The following is a 17,718-nucleotide window of genomic DNA, read 5'->3' as shown; positions in this document are numbered from 1 at the left end:
AACTGAGTAAATTATAGAGGGCATCTAATGATTTTTTTTTTCAGTTATACTTTATTTTTAGGTGACGTAGTTACATTGTACTAACTCAAATAAGTACTATTAATTAACTACATATACTTACTAGAGCGTTACGGTTAGGGTTTGGTTTGGGGTTAGTTACTTGTAATTATGCATAATATACTGTTATTACTATAGTAAGTACATGTAGTAACATGTAACCGCCACCTTAAAATAAAGTGGGTTACACTTTAATTTAAGGTGTCATTATTACAGTGTAATTAGACATTTAAGTACTGAGTAATATTAATTAACTACATGTACTTAATATAGGGTTGGGGTAGGATTAGGGTTTGGTTCAGGGTTAGTTGCATGTTATTATGCATAATTTATAGTTATTACTATAGTAACTACATGTAACATATGTAACAATGACACTGTAAAATAAAGTGTTACCATAAAGTGTTACAGAATTTTCCTTTCTCTTTTGAAATAAAGAGCTTGATGTCTAGAAGATATGCAAAATATAACATCCAACAAATAATTTACGTGTACGTAACAATAAAAAAATAAACAAGTAAACAAAACACAAATATATATTTAAAACAGATAATACATCGAATCAAATTCGATTTTCATGATTAGACAACTTTATATGGTTTTGATTTTGCGATTCCATTTGGTAACACTAGTGGAACAAAAATGTCAGTTTTAAACCATAACAGTTTAAAACTAATTCTAACTGTTTTTGTTTGAATGAACATTTACTAATACTAAAAGTGATCTAAAAACTTTTAAATAGGGTGGTTTTCAGCTGTCTGCAACCCAGCGAGTTATCCGTTCATATAGCGTTTGGCTTAGAGAAGCAGATGAGTGTTGGCGGTGTCTATTATAACAGCTGGGTTTCACAGTAACACACGGACAAAAGCTTAAATATTTATGAAGATCACATCTTACCAGCAGCTCTCGATGAGCCATGAGCACTGCAAAGTTGGTGAGATGACTACAGGAGCAGGTGGTGTGACTTTTATTGGCGTGGATGAGTTTGCAGCCCTGAGTGGACCAGTATCCCATCATGGTTCTCTCAGAGTAGTTCCAGAAAGAGCAGTTTGAGTTATAGTAATGCTGCATCTGTAATCGACAGGAGGAGACAGAAACATTCCTCATGAGTTAGCATATGATAATAAATTGATATTTAGTAGCTGTCCCTCTGATAATGGCACCCGCACATAAACATATGAGAAACGGCATTGTAATTCACTCTGAGTGTTGGCGTTCATTCTTTCGCAAATGATACGCTGGCCATATCAAACACTCTTTTGAATGCGCAGTGTGTGTTCTCACATAAACGACTAAAGAATCTAATAAGGTTAAATGACTGCGAAATCTAGCATGGGACCATTGATTATATGAGGTGCTAACAGGGGGCAGAATGGTTTGAAGGCATGTCTGTGGAAATCACACAATTACTTTGATAGAGAGCAAAAATCAAGCCGGGTCTCCTCTGGGAGTGTTCCTGACACTTTAAAAGAGAGCGAGATGATAATTGGTCCTCTGGTAATTTCATCCTGCATTGTATAGCTAATCTGGGAGTTAATTTTCCACTCCAAAAAAAGGAAATTGCATCATTTACATCCTAATGTCGACAAACGAATTAGTTTTCATTAAGAATTTGGTCTAGGCTGGTAATAATCATTGGTTCAGACTTTGTTAATTTCATGTTCGATGGCTTAAATAAACCCCTCTGTGACCTTGTAGGGTGTTTGAATTGAGACTGCTTTTATTTTATTTTCTTCGCTGTCTTGCTTTGCTATCCTGCTGCTTTTACGACCCCTTTGTTTGTTTATTGCTTGCACTCACATCGATGTGCTCCAGGGTGAAAATCACAGGCTCCGATATAAATACACGACTGGATTCTTTGTTTATGGAGGCGGCAATGACGTCGGAATTCACAGCCACGGAGAGGTTGCGTCCGTTAGCCTCGTGGCCGAGCTTCATTGTTGCATTCTCCGTGCTAAGAAACTGCCCGAGGTTCTTATAAAGGGCAAAAACCAACTTGGCAACACCTGCAAAGAGATAATGGCACACCTTACTTCTCATTACAGTCTATTATGTCAGTGAGCCTCACAAAAACTGTCAAGAAGAAATCTGGGGTTTCCTTCAGCCCTAAATTAATGTTTTGCATAATTAAGCTTATTAGGAATAGCATTTTGCAATGTGAGATTATTCTTATGACATTTAAAATACCAGTTCTCAGTAGCCTACTGTAAATCAAAAAATAAATAATCATTTATCATTCAAGTATATTTGTAAATTTCTAATTCATTAGTGAATTTTGCATTCACCCAAGTATACCAGAAAACATAATAGTCCCATAAATGTATATACCCCACAAAAGTTTCTAACCTCAGTCATTTTTTTTTTCAAAGTGACCCAACAGCAGACCCAGTTATGTTTGTCGAAAACAACATATGTTGAGCAGTATGTTCACATCAATGTTCAGATCTTTCTCTGACCATGAGAGCATTTCTATCTCCATAGTTACAGGAGAAGTTGGATCTTATATGTTCTTATTCTCACTGGACTAATGCAGTCCAATGACCGTATATGTGTGCGTAGGCTGGAACATACCATTACGACTGTTGAGTTTCACAGTATTGGAAGACAATTGGATAGAAATACCACCCCTGCCGCTCTGGGGAAACCTGAAATCTTGAACCTGCCCATCTGTGCTCAGCACGTAAACATCCAGAACTGCAGAGACAAATGTTTCAAAATGTTAGTTCACCAAGCGGAAACAGAGAAAAAATAAGGGGGGTGGTTTATTTGCATGCACTATCTGAGTTGTTCGAATTACTAAAGGAATTATGCAAATTAGTTAGCAATGAAACCGCACCCACAAAATCTGTGCTGAGCGCAATTTGCATAACGTTATTCTGAATTTGAAGTGCAGACTATCACAATATGGCTTACTTTACTAGCATTTTTTTTTTTTTTTTAAGTGTGCTTGTCTACTCCACATCTCTGCATATAACACTCTTCTCCATCACCTGATGACTAGGTGATCTCATGATCAACAAAAATGCCCTATTATCGTCTGTAAATAAGTTTTCTAAATAAGGCACAATATGCAATGCGCCTCATTTACATAGGAGGGAGGCATGTTTGTGCTGAATATAATAAACTTTGAAATATGGCGCAGCGTATACCAATGAAAAAAAGTGCATTCACCCCATAACCTATTTTCATTTAATCCTAAATTCAAGTGTTGATTGGTAGGTCCTTGGTCTTTATTATTCCCAGCGGTATATAAGAAATAAAAGTTTATAAGGGAAAGTGTAAAGGTAACTGGTCAAAATTTCTTTATACACCATTTTTATCACATTTTTGCCTTCACTTCATTTTTAAAAGGTCCTGCGGCGTGGCAAATGAATGAAGTAGAAATATTCCATGTAGAGTCTCAATTAATATGAGGTCGTAAAAGCTGCATGCATAACAGTAATAAAGGAATTAGGAAAATGCTGTTTAAAATAGTACGAGATGGAGTTTAGCATGCCACACTGCAGGACACGTCAACTTCCCAAAAGTATTTTGTGTCAACTACCCATGTGTTAGTGGATGCTGTTATTAAAATTTCACGGCTGAATCATATTTGAAAACTCAAACTTATCAGCAGCAAAATAAGCCTTTTATGTTGTCAGTTCTCTTAGATTTGCACATCTCTCATACTCACTTATATTATTGGCTGGTACTTTCACGATGGCCGGTTCCATTAAATTGTCAGCAAGGACAAAAGCTCCTTCCTCCAGGGTGTCCAGTAACATAGTTGCGGCGTGCGTCTGCTCCGTGGTATTCATATCTCGCCACGATTTCAGAGCCTCCGGTCTGAGGAGGTTGTCGACTGTATCCACGATAGCCTGCAGCCCAATGAGACGCTTGTGTCAGCACTAACCACTGTAATAAGGTCAAATGTCAAAGCCTTGACTTTATCAGCAGCTGTCTGCCCGTGCCCAAATGAAAGCAAACATGCACACTTTGTTTTAGGTCGTTATCAGGTGACACACATAAAAACAGACTGCAGAAATGTGCCCGACATGCTCTGTCTGTCTCAGAAGTGCAGTATTGAATGTCAAAGGCTCTTCAAGCACATAAATGGACACATATGCGGTAAAGAAAGACAGCCAGTCATGACACCTTATAAATGTGTCCTTTAAGATAAAGATACCATTGTTCTGTGTCATCAGAACTGAAGGCAAAGACCACTATTTTAAAATATCATCCATTTGATCCTTCTTTCAATATGAAAACACAGTAATGTCTCTAGGTCTTTATGATGCACAAATCTAAAATAAAGAAAATAGCCACTTGTTAACACTGACAGAGAATTTCTTTCTTCCATTAATTTTTGCTTTAACAGTGAGGTGACTTTTTTGCACCATTAGCGACAGAAAGCTGAATCACAATCTGTTTGATACAATGAGGCCCTTCATTAGGCAATTCAGTTTGGTTCTACTAATGACAGAGAAATTACATTTCACTTTAAAAAAAATCACTTCATGATAATGGTTTTATGCTGGATATTCTTAATATTTTCAATAATATCATATGATATCAATAAAACAGCTTCCCCAAATGTTTGGTTCAATTGAACACAAAACAAACAAAACACACACACACACACACACACACACACACACACACACACACACACACACACACACACAAAAAAAAAAAAAAAAAAAAAATACATTACACCTCACAGACTTACATTCTCATACTGATCAATCAGAGCTAGTGCACACATGCACCACCAGACTAAAATATCGATTCATACTTGTCGTCTCTTTGATAATTATTGTTCATCCGATTGGTTTTGCAGCTCTGACTCATATGATAATAAACTGCATTTATAGCTTTAATTTACCACATTTGTATGGTCATTTTGAACTACTCTTAATGCTAAATCATTTTTTTTGCTCCTGCACACCAATAAAATTAAAAGATGATATATGCATCGTCACAGTCCAGGGTTTCACAGTTGCTTAATTAGTTTACACAGATTTGCCTTTCCAAAACAGAATCATGCCTTTCATCTGAACTCTACATAATCTTTTCTGTCATACTTTTTTTTTTTTTTTGGTAGGTCTAAAATCTTTAGCAGCTCAAGATGGTGTGGTAAAACCAATGTAGCAATCAATAGATTTCAAGCACCACAAATTGACATCTACCCTTTACAACAAATAAGAACAAGTTGAGCGCATCAACAACACATGCACCACCAACCTGCAAATCAAGCACACGTCAACAAATATTAACACTTGACTTTAACGATAAAAAAACTGAAAAAATAAATAAACAGACCACCAACAAACACATAAAAAGTCATGAACTGGGCATAAAAATTGCAGCCGCATAATTTCCAATCCACTGAAATATTCAACCCCCAGGAATGAAGACAGACACTGGCGGAGTGAAATGCTGTGGCAACAGTGAGAATGAAGGGACACAGGACCATGCTGAGAAACAATAGCAGAAAAAGAAGAGGAGAGAGTACAGAAACAAGTGAAAACCATGGTTGCGTAGCACAGATATACCTTCATATACGCCCTGCACGTCCTTTCTCGCTTTTGAAGCTTTTTCATTTGAGAGAGGACACACACAAGAACAAAAAAAGACCAAAGAAACACAGTTAGAAAGGTTGATGGTATACTAATGGGTTCTCCAATCCACAAGCACTTCAGAAACACAGTATAGCAGTTGGATCTGCTATGATGAAATCATGTAACGAATGAATGTAAGGGTGTACAGAGTTGCCTTGCTTTGAGAACAACAATTTAGTCTAGTGATTTCAAAACCAAAAGGTGCTCTTGTAAAGTAAAAAAAAAAAAAAAGAATCAGTAACTCATTAACTATCTGAAATATGCAAATGAAACATATGCAAAACAATATGCAGACACAGATTGCCTAAATCAATGTGTGGTTTACACACAGTGTGGATTGAGATCAGGGTTGGGGAATGAATGTGAAAGCTGAATTAAGAGAAAAGGTGATGGTTAGTAATAGGAATTAAAAGGTAGGTTTTTAAATTGTGAGTCCTATGCAAAACATATGCTAAACAATATGCACACGCATATTGTCTATATCAAGGTGTGGTTCAACTCTATAAGATCGAGATCAGGGTTGGGGATATCTAAGATAAGCTTAGCTAAGAGAAGGGGTTGGGATTGGATAGGGTTGAAGGTTAGGAGTAAAGCTGAGGGTTAGAAATAGTGGTTAGGCTAGAAAAGTTGGTGCTTTGTTAGAGCCAAAGGTTGAGATCCAGGTTAGATAACAGAGTTTACAGTCTGTGATTATATATGTGAAAAATGACATATATATTCATTAAAGTTTAGTTCAATGGAAGGACAAAACAAAAGTCATATGGATTTGGAATGGGTTCATGAATAAATGATTCCTTTAACAACTAATGTCCAACCCCACCAAGTGATTTCTATTAAATGTAGGCTCAGAAGCATTGCTTAATAGAGCCATACATCTTTAAAACTCATGTTTGATGAATGTATGCCCCCAAAGCTGATCACTTATGATTGAAGTAAATGTTACATATCGGCCAGTAACCAGAAGGGTTGGTATGCAGTTAAGAACATAAAGTGGTCTTACATATGAATTTTAAATGCAATGCAAAGGTTTTATATAAATCCAGCTAATATTTTTTTGTAAACTGATAACTGGCTTCATTCATTTCCTTGTGACCTACTTTCAGAAAGTTACTGAGGCTGCATTCTAATTAGCATACTTGTAAAATGCACTAAAATATGTACTATTCTGGTGAAGTGAAAATGAAAAGTGTGCAGTAAGACAGTGCGCTAATATTGGGACATATTGCCATTTTATATAATTGTGTCACCATTTTACAACTGAAAAAGTCATCTTCTGTTGCTCAACAAGTTATATTAGTTAAAAATGTATGTACGGATGCACACGTCATCATACGGAGACACACTAATTCTAATTAGACATACTATTTAGGATGGCTAGTACGCAAATTGCACTGAGGGATTCGCTTCGGTCAGTGCATTTATTCTATTTTTGATTCTCTAAAAGCACAATGGGGTGTAACAAAATGAGTTTGATGCTGTTTAACAAGTCAAGTGTCCTTTAAGCAAAGTGCCTCTGAAAGAGACCAATGCATGCTGCTGCTTATTAAAATAATCATGTTGAAAATGAAATCTTGTTAATACCTTATTGAAGCTGCGGCCGGTGGAGTCTTTCTCGCTGGGTCGCAGTTCCTGTAACTGAGCATCTAGAATATCCACCAGCTGCTCCATGAGCCTCATGGTAGAGCTAATGTCACCGGCAAAAATGGCTCCTTTGGTATGTTTGGCCAGCTCGTTCGCCAGGTTGGCTGCATTTTCCCCACTCCGGATCTGTGAGATTACACAAATTAACCTCACAGCATGGCTCTGAAAAATATCATTTTGTATCTACGAGGCTCTTGACTCCCATTATGACATCACCATGCTGATTCAGCAACAGCCCCCGTGAGCAAATACAGCTATCATTAGAAACTGGTAACACTTTGGAAGAGCATTTGGAAACCCTTCCTGTGTTTCAATGGCTAAGGCATTTCTGCAACTTTAGTTTTTTGTGGCTGTACTGTAGGAAGTTTGATGTCCCATTGTGCACATTCATTCTATTTACAGGAAGCATCTCACATTAACACAAAAGAACACACTGAAACGTGCACCAGATCAATCTGTAGGATCCCTGTTGGATGTTTGAAGGCTGTGAGTCTTCGTCTTAACAAGTGATGACAGAAAGAATGAGCTCCAAAATATGGCACTGGAGAGTATTTTATTTTTATGATGTTATGCTCTAAAAATTGCCGCATTTTTTTGCTCCTCATTCTGCGAGGACAGAAATGTTCTGGAACTACAGACCTTTTGAGCGACTTGATTCACCCAGTGGGAAGTGCAGTTGCTCAGATCTGGGCCTTTTGGGTTCCAGGTCCCAGTGGAGAGAACACATAGGTAGGAGGCAGTACCTGTTTAAAAAGGACATCATCATTATCATTATTATTAGCTGCATTTGTACTAATAGTCCTTTGTATGCAAGAACAATATAGTTTGTTTAAGCTCTAAAATAATATTGTTTGATCTTTACGATTTGAAGTTACCAATAAGGACCAACTGACTGTACATCATTTTGATTATTACGTGGCTACTTACCAATAAATAAATAATTACATGGACATTAACTATTGTTAATTATTATCAACAAATAATTGTAGTAAACACCTTTGTTAACAAGCTGTGGTAAAATCACAGTAACACTTGGCCTCTCATGGCTTTGTTGCTTTATTCAAATGTTGATGAAGTCGATCCTAAGAGAATAGACACATTTCTCTGTGCCTATCGGCAAAAATGCATATCAAAATAACTTGTGTGTGACTGATAGCAATTCAAAGAGCCCTGAGCGGAGAACTGCAGTGTGTTACACTCCAACAGGTACATGCACCCACCTCGAGTTCCTTTGGGACAGGGTCGTTCCACCAGCATGCCCCTCTGTGTCTGCGGCCACAGTATCTCCCTAAGCTCTACGCTCTCACAGAAGCGCTCAGGTGGAGGGAAAGACTCCAGTGAGGGTGGTGTGGTGGTTTGAGGAAGTACAGCTGGTGATTTGGGTGTCTTATTAACATCTCTGGTCCCTGTAGTGGTAACAGTAGTCACTTGACCTCTCGGCTGAGTAGTGGTTGTTGTAGTGGTTGTTGGTTTTAGTAACTTTGGTGTTGTGGATGCCTCTGGGATAGGTGGTGCTAAAAAGAATAATGGGTAAAATTAGTAATTAGGTGCAAATTATGACATGTTTTGGTTGTTTTTGTTATTGCTTGAAATATCATCTTGTCATCTGAAATATCTTGTCTTATCTGGTGAAAAATACAGATTATTATTTTTTATCCTGAGATATAATTCTCACTGTATAATGCTTAATAAAAAAATAATAATTATGAAATAAAATATTCTTGCCTACAAGACCTTCAAGCTCTGTTATATCTCAAGAACTTATTTAAGAGCTGAATCGCTTAGTTGTTTGAACATACAGTGTATTTTCTCTCACCCTCTCTTTCTTTGTTTCTGTCTCTTTATTTCATAATCATAATATATAACTAATGTATTGCCACAGGCAAGAAAAACATGGTACACATATCAGCGTAAACTGAGCAAAGTTTGCAGGCCACACTTAAAAAATGTAATTACGTTTTTCCTACCTAGAAAGTTACATAATGATAACCAGAAATACATTCATACATGAACTAAAGGGTTTGCGTCCCAGATAACTCAATATTCTTTGCAGTTTGCATTGGTACTTCCTTTACATGAACCCAAAAATCCCTCTGAACCTCACCCGCTGCTTTCTAACCAGATGCTTTGAATGACAGTGCACAGACAACAAACCCAGTGATGAAGTGGCTTATAGAAGTGTGAGAGATTTTAGCACAGTATTGGTTTGAGAGAATCTCCATCTATGTTTGTGAGAGGAAAAAGTCTGATCAAGTGAAAGAAAAGGCTTTCTTTTTGAGGTTAGATGTGACCTACTGTGAATTAGTGTCAACTGGCCAGCCAGAGCTCTGGTTCAGATAAAAACTGAGTAAAAACAGTTGCAATGTAGACCTGTAGACCCCCATCTTTACAGTTTTCATCCATGTGTGTGAGTTTTGACACGGTTGGCATGACTGGTGTGCTATTATTGGGTTTTCACTCCATATTCTGGCTGTTTGTCATGATGGCTGTAAAACCAGCTTAAGCTCAATGTTCCAGAATTAAACCACAGATGAGAGAAGCCTGTTATAGTCAACAGGAAACCAAATTCACAACCTATTTTACTACATATTCTGTACTATTTGTCTATTAGGTAACATTATCCATGCTCAGGTTACGTGATCCAAAAAAGTTGTTCAGGCAGAATAATGTGTACTGATGAATTGTGAATAGAAATGTGTATTAAGAAAGAGAACAGTCAATTTCCCTACTGATCAGACAAAAATAATGACCAGTGTCAATTCCAAAAGAAGCATCCTAGTACAATGGCACTTTTTGTGAAAGATGTGTGACACTATTGTCCTTTGTGCTTTAGGTTTAATTGCAGTGTGGATTGTGCTGAACACTGAACATGCAGGCAGTAAATGAATACTTAGTCAGCTTTCTTAGCACCTAGACGTATGTTATTATTTAACAGAACACATTTGAAATCTGATTTATGGGTAGAAGTATTCATTTTCTCTTTGTTGTAACAAAGGCAATTTTTCTTAAGATAAGTACGTCTGCAGTGCTGTAATGAAAATGTGTCTGACTCCCATTAAGCTCAAAGGAACCTTCAGTTCAATGTCAAAAAAGAAGAAATATTATCTTCGCAACAGAACAATTTCAACCCAAATATTCAAATTAAGTTGTGCTAATAAGCCCCCACGTACTAGCTCTAGTATGGTGGGGAATTTCCAGTAACTTATTTTGTTTTTACAAGGAGCTAATTATACTTTTTTTAAACCTTTCCCTAACCCAAACATAAAAAAAATAGACATTTCTATGTTTATTAAAATTTTTGGCCGGTCCTGAAAATGTAGGCAAATTCAGAAAGCATGCACTTATCTGACTAAATTTTCATCGTGACAACTACAAAAATATAAAAAAAAATAAATAAAAAAAAGAGAGGGAGGGGAAATTGTCTAAATGAAGTTATACTGGGCATGTGGGAGGGGCTAAATGAGAATTAACTGGGGGAGGGGTGAAATTGTGTTATCTGGGGAGGAGCTAAATGTGGGAGGGCTGGTGACAAGAGTAAATGGTTGGGCTGGAGGACGGGTTTAAAATAGCACCTAGAGACAGATTGAGAGGTGTGGGCAAAAAGAGGTGAAGCTCACAAGGTGAAAAATGGCATCTAATATATATTGCAGCTGTATCAAAAGTAATCATTTTTAATCCAAGGAAGGTCTTTAACAAAAATAGAGGCCACAGAACAATCTCTCCAATTGGAAGTAGAAGTGAGACTAAAATAAAGCCAAATCCATTAGTGGTCTTCTGAACCCAAAACAGTATTTTTGCAGGCAGGAGAAGAGCAGGCTCTGCATAAATTTTGCAAACCATCAGCAGTGTAATATCACATGGCAATTATCACAATCAGTGTCAAACTAATTCCATTAATGACGAGCAAACATTACATTAAGTGGCAAGCAGCGTAATGTGCGTTTTCCACCCCGATTCAGATGGCAAATATAAATGCTGTCTGTCTCTTTCACATCAAGATGATTCCCCATTATGATCCCAGTATGAATATGCTGCTAGTTTTAATCATTTTCTCTTTCAACAAACGGCATCTATGATGCCATTTAGATTTTTTTATGAGATATCACACTAATATGTTATGCCTTCATTCAACATGAAGGAACAATCTATCAAGCCAGCAAACAAGCAACCAATCAAGTAGTCTGGCAGGTGTGTGGTATGCATTCACAACAAATACATAATATTTTATACATTTAAAGTTATATTTAATATGTATTACCAGAAAGTAAAATACACAACAACAATAAAATTAAATAGCAAATTTCATAGAAAATTAACAGAAAATTAAACAGCACTCATAATATTGTGTTTGATCTCCTGAGATTACCGACCATCATTTTCAGAATGTTAAACTTCTTCTTTCACTGGTCATTCAACAAAATGTTATATTTGTTAGAGAAGTCAAAACAGCATCAGGCCTATTTCTGTCTGTGGCTGGGTATGATCTGTTGTTCTATGTCAAACGAAGTGAGTCAGAATTCAAAGGACCAGAGAAGCATAGGTCTCCTTTCAGCGGAGAGCTGAAAAAAAAAAAAATAGCTGAAAAAAAAAAAAACCTGTCTGTATTTACAGCCAGAATAATGTCTGAATTACAGTCTGAGCAAAATGAAAGAGTTTAATTTCTAAATGAATAACTCTAATTAAGCCAAACAGTATCAGCGGCAAACAAATAAGCCACACTTAATACTGACCTTCTGCAGTCATTGATGTAGTTATTGGAGTATTTCTGCTAGTTGCATCAAGTAAACTAGATATACTGTACACAAGCAGAACTGTATTTATTGTTTTCTGAATCAAATAAATCCAATGGTATAATCTGATCTGTTATAAATCTGATATCATTTTCAGCACAGTCTGTAGAGTTTTGATTTTGTTTTTCTAGTTATTATTATTATTATTATTATTTGTAACTTAATCTATTATAGTGATCCCTAAAGTCCCTAAACAGCACATAAAAACAAAACAAAATGTTGTTGTTGGCTTTACATTTTGATCAAGGTCTCTTCCTTTCAAAATGGGCAGTTCTTGGCTAGAATAAATTGCAAAGTGGACCAGATTTTATTCCAAATGTCAAAAGTCTGGCTATGCAAGACTGTATAGGCCAGGAATGTGATTTACTTAATAGCCTGACAATTAATCTCAGAATCGCTCCATCCCTGAAAAGGAGGAGCTTATCTTGCCCTCTAACTTAAATGAGAGGCCTTATCATGTCTTACATACTCTAGTGGTTCGTTGTACCAGTGAGTCAAAATCAAGGTAATTTCACAGCTATCAAGTGGAGCAAACATCAACTCTACAGAGCACAACTCTGACGGCTGTGTGAGTGAGCTGATTATTGAGATGATGAGATAATAACCACATCTAAAATAGAGAAAACACATCAGTATACAAATGATGGCAGATTAGATTCAAGTGGGAATGGGGGGGTGGGGTATCATTCAACCCGTGCACCGCACAGGAGCTAATGCTAGTGAAATTAGCATGTTTTTGTCCTTCATCAGCACTGATTGTAGAGCTAATTACTTCCTTTACAGGCGGCTAAAAGAGAGGCAGAACATACACGGGCATATTCAATCAGCCACATCGCATAAGTGTGAACCACAAGTGGATACATTGTGGTAACAATGTGATAACATTTCCTTAATGAAAGATTCGAACCCTCCAAGGTAACACCCTAGAGAAATGTTCAATGAATTTTATATTGAAGCCCCTAATACTTTGAACCTGAAGTGATATTGAGTTGATATTTCTTACTTAATTGCTTGCTTGTGCAGGGATGAATTTGTTCGATGGTTTTAATTCAGTGTTAGCAATTGCTTCAGGCTAAAGCAAAGCTGCTAGCACATGCTAGAAATGACTCAGATGATTCTATACTGATCTCAAAAATAAGTCTGATGTAATAAGTAGTGCAGATAGTAATATGATTATGAATGTCATACACAGCCTTCCGAGAGGTGTTTTGGCTCTGTTCCAAAGCTTTTCTGTATACGGTTTACATAGACACATTTTAAAGCAGTGTCTTAACTGAAATTAAAGCTGAAATTAAAGTGAATGATTTGCGAGGAAAAAAAAAAAGACTCAATTTACAATTGATTTCTATATGGTTTGTAGTTAGCATGTTCTTAATCTAATGCGATATTTCATAAAAATGCACATCACTTACAAATATTGAGTAAATTAGTGTTGATATAACTTTTTATATAACTTTTTCTCAATAATGAATTAAATATACAATGTACGGTCATTATCCGTTAAGTTTATGGACATTTTCTTTAACCCTAAAACAAAACACTGCACAATACAATACATAATTCAAAATATGGGTAAACACCTGAAAAATCAATACACAAGGCACTATTTTGTTATGGACTTTTCTTACTGTATGTAAGGGAACAGCCTTAATTTGGTTCTCATTCTACCTTAAGGGGAGATTTTTTTTTCTTTAGCCATTGAAAACTATACTTCTTTCTCTGCTGCATGCACATGTGGTGTACCGCAGGGTTCCGTTTTAGGCCCTGTCTTATTTTCCCTCTGTCTTCCTCCTTTAGCCAAGATCTTTCGTAAGCATCAGATTTTATATAATTTTTATGCAAATGTTATACAGATTTATCTTCCAAAGAAACCAGATGAAAACACATCTCTTCAGTCACAGTTTGATTGTTTGAGTTAAGTTTAAGGTTGGATGACTTTTTTTAATTAAATGACTTTAAGATGGAAGTTTTGTTTTTTTGACCGCTTGAATGTGCTAACATCCTCTCAAAATTTTTCCTGTGACCAACTCTGTTGATACTCATCCACGGAATCTGTCCGTAATTTTTGACACGACTCTTACATTTAAAAAAATAAAAAAATAATTAGTTCAGGCTTATTGTTAAAATAAAATCATCTATTCCTCTAAGGGATCTGGAAACAATTATTCATGAATTTATTGACTGGACTGGACTACTGAAACTCAATGATTTTAGCAATTGCTTGATTTTGTTTTTCTCGCCTTCATCTGGTCCAAAATGTGGCAGCCAGACTCTTAACAGGGACTAGAAAGAGGGAAAGTATTACTCCTGTTTTGATTAGTTTGCATTAGTTTAGAATTTGGTTTAGAATTCAGTTTAAGTTATTATTGTTTGTGTACAAGTCACTGGTAGGATGGCACCATCCTACCTGTCTGATCTTCTGTCCTACCATCAGACCAATAGGCCTTTGAGGTCATCAAATATTTTGCTGTTGTCGGTACCAATGACGCACTTGAAACTCAAAGGCAATCGTGCATTTTCTGTGGTAGCACCCAGAATGTGGAATAATTTGCCGTTGTATATACAATCTGCTACTTCACTTCAGGTTTTTAAATCATTGCTTAAGACGTATCTTTTTAAAACTGCCTATGGGCTGGAGTAATCTGCTGTATAATACTTTACTTTTTACTATTTTATTGTTGGATAAATTTGTGTTTCATTTTATTTTGTTATTTGTTTTATGTTTCTATTTTACTTTTGTGCAGCACTTTAGTCGACGCTGCTGTTATTAAATGTGCTACAGTATATAAATCAATAAAACTAAACTAAAACTGTGTGTATTTATAAATTATAATAATAAATAATAATTTATATAATAAAACATTTCTGTCAATTCATACATTATCTTTTTTTCAATGATTTTTTTTCATAGAGCTTTGATGCTGCCTTGAAATTTTTGGCAGTTAAAAAAGCTGCAGCCTTCAAACCAGAAGCACACATATGATGGCTGGTTATTAATGCACCTTTTAAGTTCTTTTGGATGCTATAAGCAGTCAACGATGCTTTTATCCAAATTACTTTATTCAAAGTACACTCGTTACGAGTACAGTTTCATGATGGCTCTGGGTACAGTTACTGCGTTCAGTGTCTGCACAAGCAGATTCATCAGTAAGGTAGACACCGCTGGGTCTCAGCTGAAGAAAGACACTCATATTTTAAATTCTTAAGCCCTAGTAATCTGCGTAAAGTTGTTTGACCTCTATGCTTAGCCAAGTCTTTCTGGAGTAATGCAAGAATCTCGGCCTCTAGACTGAGCTGGGATTATGGTAATTACAGTTATTATTTATTCAATGTAAAGATGATCTGACACATAGTATGGCCATCTTCTCACAGCTCTTGACAGCTAAATTAAAAACAGGCTATGGTGATGTGACCTTCGGGACTGATTCGGTCTCAATGGAGAGCCATCTCTCAGCTCAGACACATTGATAGGCCTGCAAGCAAAAGTGTAAGTTGTTTGTTTTGAGGTGGTTAGGGAACGAGATCCACTCTGTTGGGGGAGAGCCACTGTTGCCGCAAGGCTGCCGACCTACCTGTCCAGACAGGTAACACTTTACCAATGAGGGAAGCGGTATCCTTCTCAGTGAGACAGTGAGAGGGAGTTTAGCCCCAAGTGTCTAAACATCGGGGAGGGATGGCTCTGTCTTCTGAAACCCCAAGGGATGCATCTCTTATTATATGCTAACAACGCCTATGATGTTGTTTACTGCTGAGACCCACCACTTCACTCTGAGATGTTGCTTGCACTGAGAAAGGTTTCCGGAATACATCAAGCACATATTAAATCTGAAATTAAAAATCAGTCATCCGTGACATTTGACACACAGACTCGGGTGCCAGAGGAATACCAACTCAGTGGCTGAAATCTCACGACCACTTAAACAGATATCAAGAGGGACTGTGTGTGTGTGTGAGTGGCTAGACGGATTCGAGACAGGGCTTACCGTGAGCTGGATCAGGTGGTCCAAACACCAGATTGTACCGCAGGATGTAGAAGTTATTCCACACATACAGCTGGTTGTCTCGGGGGTTGTATTCCACAGCGGCGATGTACTGGTACTGGTTGGGGAAGTGGATGTCGACGTATTCGCCTCGGTTCAATTTGGTGTTGTACATGTAGTCGATCAGGCTCTTACTAACCTCGCTCTCGTTGTCTTCATATGTGGATCGGACAACATACAGAACCCCGCAGATCATGAAAGCATTGGAGGCTGATCGCTTGTCGTAGGTGGTCTCCCAGGTCGCCTCAAAGCGAAGGGTGTAGGGGTTGAGCTGACTGATCACCATCATACCATTGTTCTGCTCAGTGGCATAGATCACCCAAAGACCATTTTCATCTACCGCCAAGTCGATGTCTGTTTTCCCACCCCACTTATAAGGTGAGGTGTCATGATAATTTGCGTTATTTATAATAGCCTCCCCGCTTTTAATTCTGGTCCGAAGGTCAAATTTGACAATGTTACGAGTCCTTTCCTTGTTAAAAAACACCGCGCCATCGTATACAACAAATCCTGTGCCGTCGACCCGATGGGGGAGTTTATATGTCGTAGTCTGTCGAGAGTTTTGAAAGTCGTCGAGCGAGTTGTACTCAATAAGAGTATCTGTTCTATAAGGGGTCCAGGGCATGAAATAAACCTTGTCTCCTGCTTGGAGGGGGTCTTTGCACCACGACCCTGCTTGTTGCTCCGCCTCGTACAGAAATGATGGATCTCCAACCGCTTTCAGAGTTCCGGGACAAACAAAAACTAGTGATGGGAAGAACAGAGCAGAAAACAGTCAAACGTAAGCTTACACAGAACACACTAGTTGAAAGCAGAGGGCAAAGTGCCATCTGACTCTACATCACTCTGATAACTGGGTAGTCGGTGAAAACAGAAACACACACTAAGAGGTCTAACAACTACCCACATTCACAAGCAGTAAAAGGTGCGAAGAATCTGCATCTGAAGGTTATTGAAGCTTAAACGGAAGCAAAAACAGTTTTTATGTGTCCATAAGCAAACAGTTTCGGCTCACTGCTGCTTGGACATACTGAAGGGGAGTGATGGAAAAATCAAACCACAACCAAACACAAAGGAAAAAAGGAAGGAATACGACAAATCTGCCCTGCAAATAAAAGCAGACGACTAAATAAGGCTTGAGAAAGACGCAGAGAAGAGCAGCATACAGGCAGTCTGTGTCCTGAGACAAGTTTTTCCACAGCTTTTACATCTTTCCTACGGGCCTAATGTTGCAATGATTTTACAGCATAAAGCATTTCCTTTCTTCTTAACAAAGCCATAATAATCAAACATGTAGAAAGGGTAAAGTGAGGAAGCAAGAGAGAGATAGAGATAGAGATAGAGATAGAGATAGAGATAGAGAGAGGGAGAGGGAGAGGGAGAGGGATAGAGATAGAGAGAGAGAGAGAGAGAGAGAGAGAGAGAGAGAGAGAGAGAGAGAGAGAGAGAGAGAGAGAGAGAGAGAGAGAGAGAGAGAGAGAGAGAGAGAGAGACATACAATTAGAGGAAGGGAAAGCGAGAAAAAGTAGAGGCAGTGTAAAGTCTAGAGTAAATCTGTTACCAGAGCATGCTGGGAGTCTGGAGTGGGAC

The 17,718-nt window shown here is 37.5% G+C and overlaps 1 protein-coding gene and 1 long non-coding RNA gene across 18 annotated transcripts in view; both read right to left on the bottom strand.

Annotated features, from left to right (window-relative positions):
- The window catches only part of LOC307150038, a 371,381-nt gene that overhangs the window by 180,946 nt on the left and 172,717 nt on the right, over positions 1-17,718 (bottom strand). The window lies entirely within an intron of this gene.
- adgrl2a (adhesion G protein-coupled receptor L2a) overlaps positions 1-17,718 on the bottom strand; it is a 117,367-nt gene that overhangs the window by 32,361 nt on the left and 67,288 nt on the right. For 13 of the 17 annotated variants that reach the window (XR_013819647.1, XR_013819648.1, XR_013819649.1 and 10 more), the window contains 9 exons: positions 16,072-16,872; positions 8,519-8,812; positions 7,938-8,041; positions 7,239-7,424; positions 5,592-5,630; positions 3,731-3,914; positions 2,629-2,751; positions 1,858-2,063; positions 955-1,128 (listed from right to left, as the gene is read on the bottom strand). Coding sequence is in view for 14 of the 17 variants with exons in the window: in XM_079856777.1 (XP_079712903.1) it covers positions 955-1,128; positions 1,858-2,063; positions 2,629-2,751; positions 3,731-3,914; positions 5,592-5,630; positions 7,239-7,424; positions 7,938-8,041; positions 8,519-8,812; positions 16,072-16,872 (2,111 nt within the window). In the remaining 3 variants the exon portion in view is untranslated. The remainder of the gene's footprint in view (positions 1-954; positions 1,129-1,857; positions 2,064-2,628; positions 2,752-3,730; positions 3,915-5,591; positions 5,631-7,238; positions 7,425-7,937; positions 8,042-8,518; positions 8,813-16,071; positions 16,873-17,718) is intronic. The other 4 variants (XM_079856788.1, XM_079856778.1, XM_079856782.1 and 1 more) reach the window with 1 other exon arrangement.

This window comes from Squalius cephalus, assembly GCF_949319135.1.
Source record: "Squalius cephalus genome assembly, chromosome: 22".
NCBI lineage: Eukaryota > Metazoa > Chordata > Actinopteri > Cypriniformes > Leuciscidae > Squalius > Squalius cephalus.
This window is presented reverse-complemented; position numbering and strand designations above follow the sequence as displayed.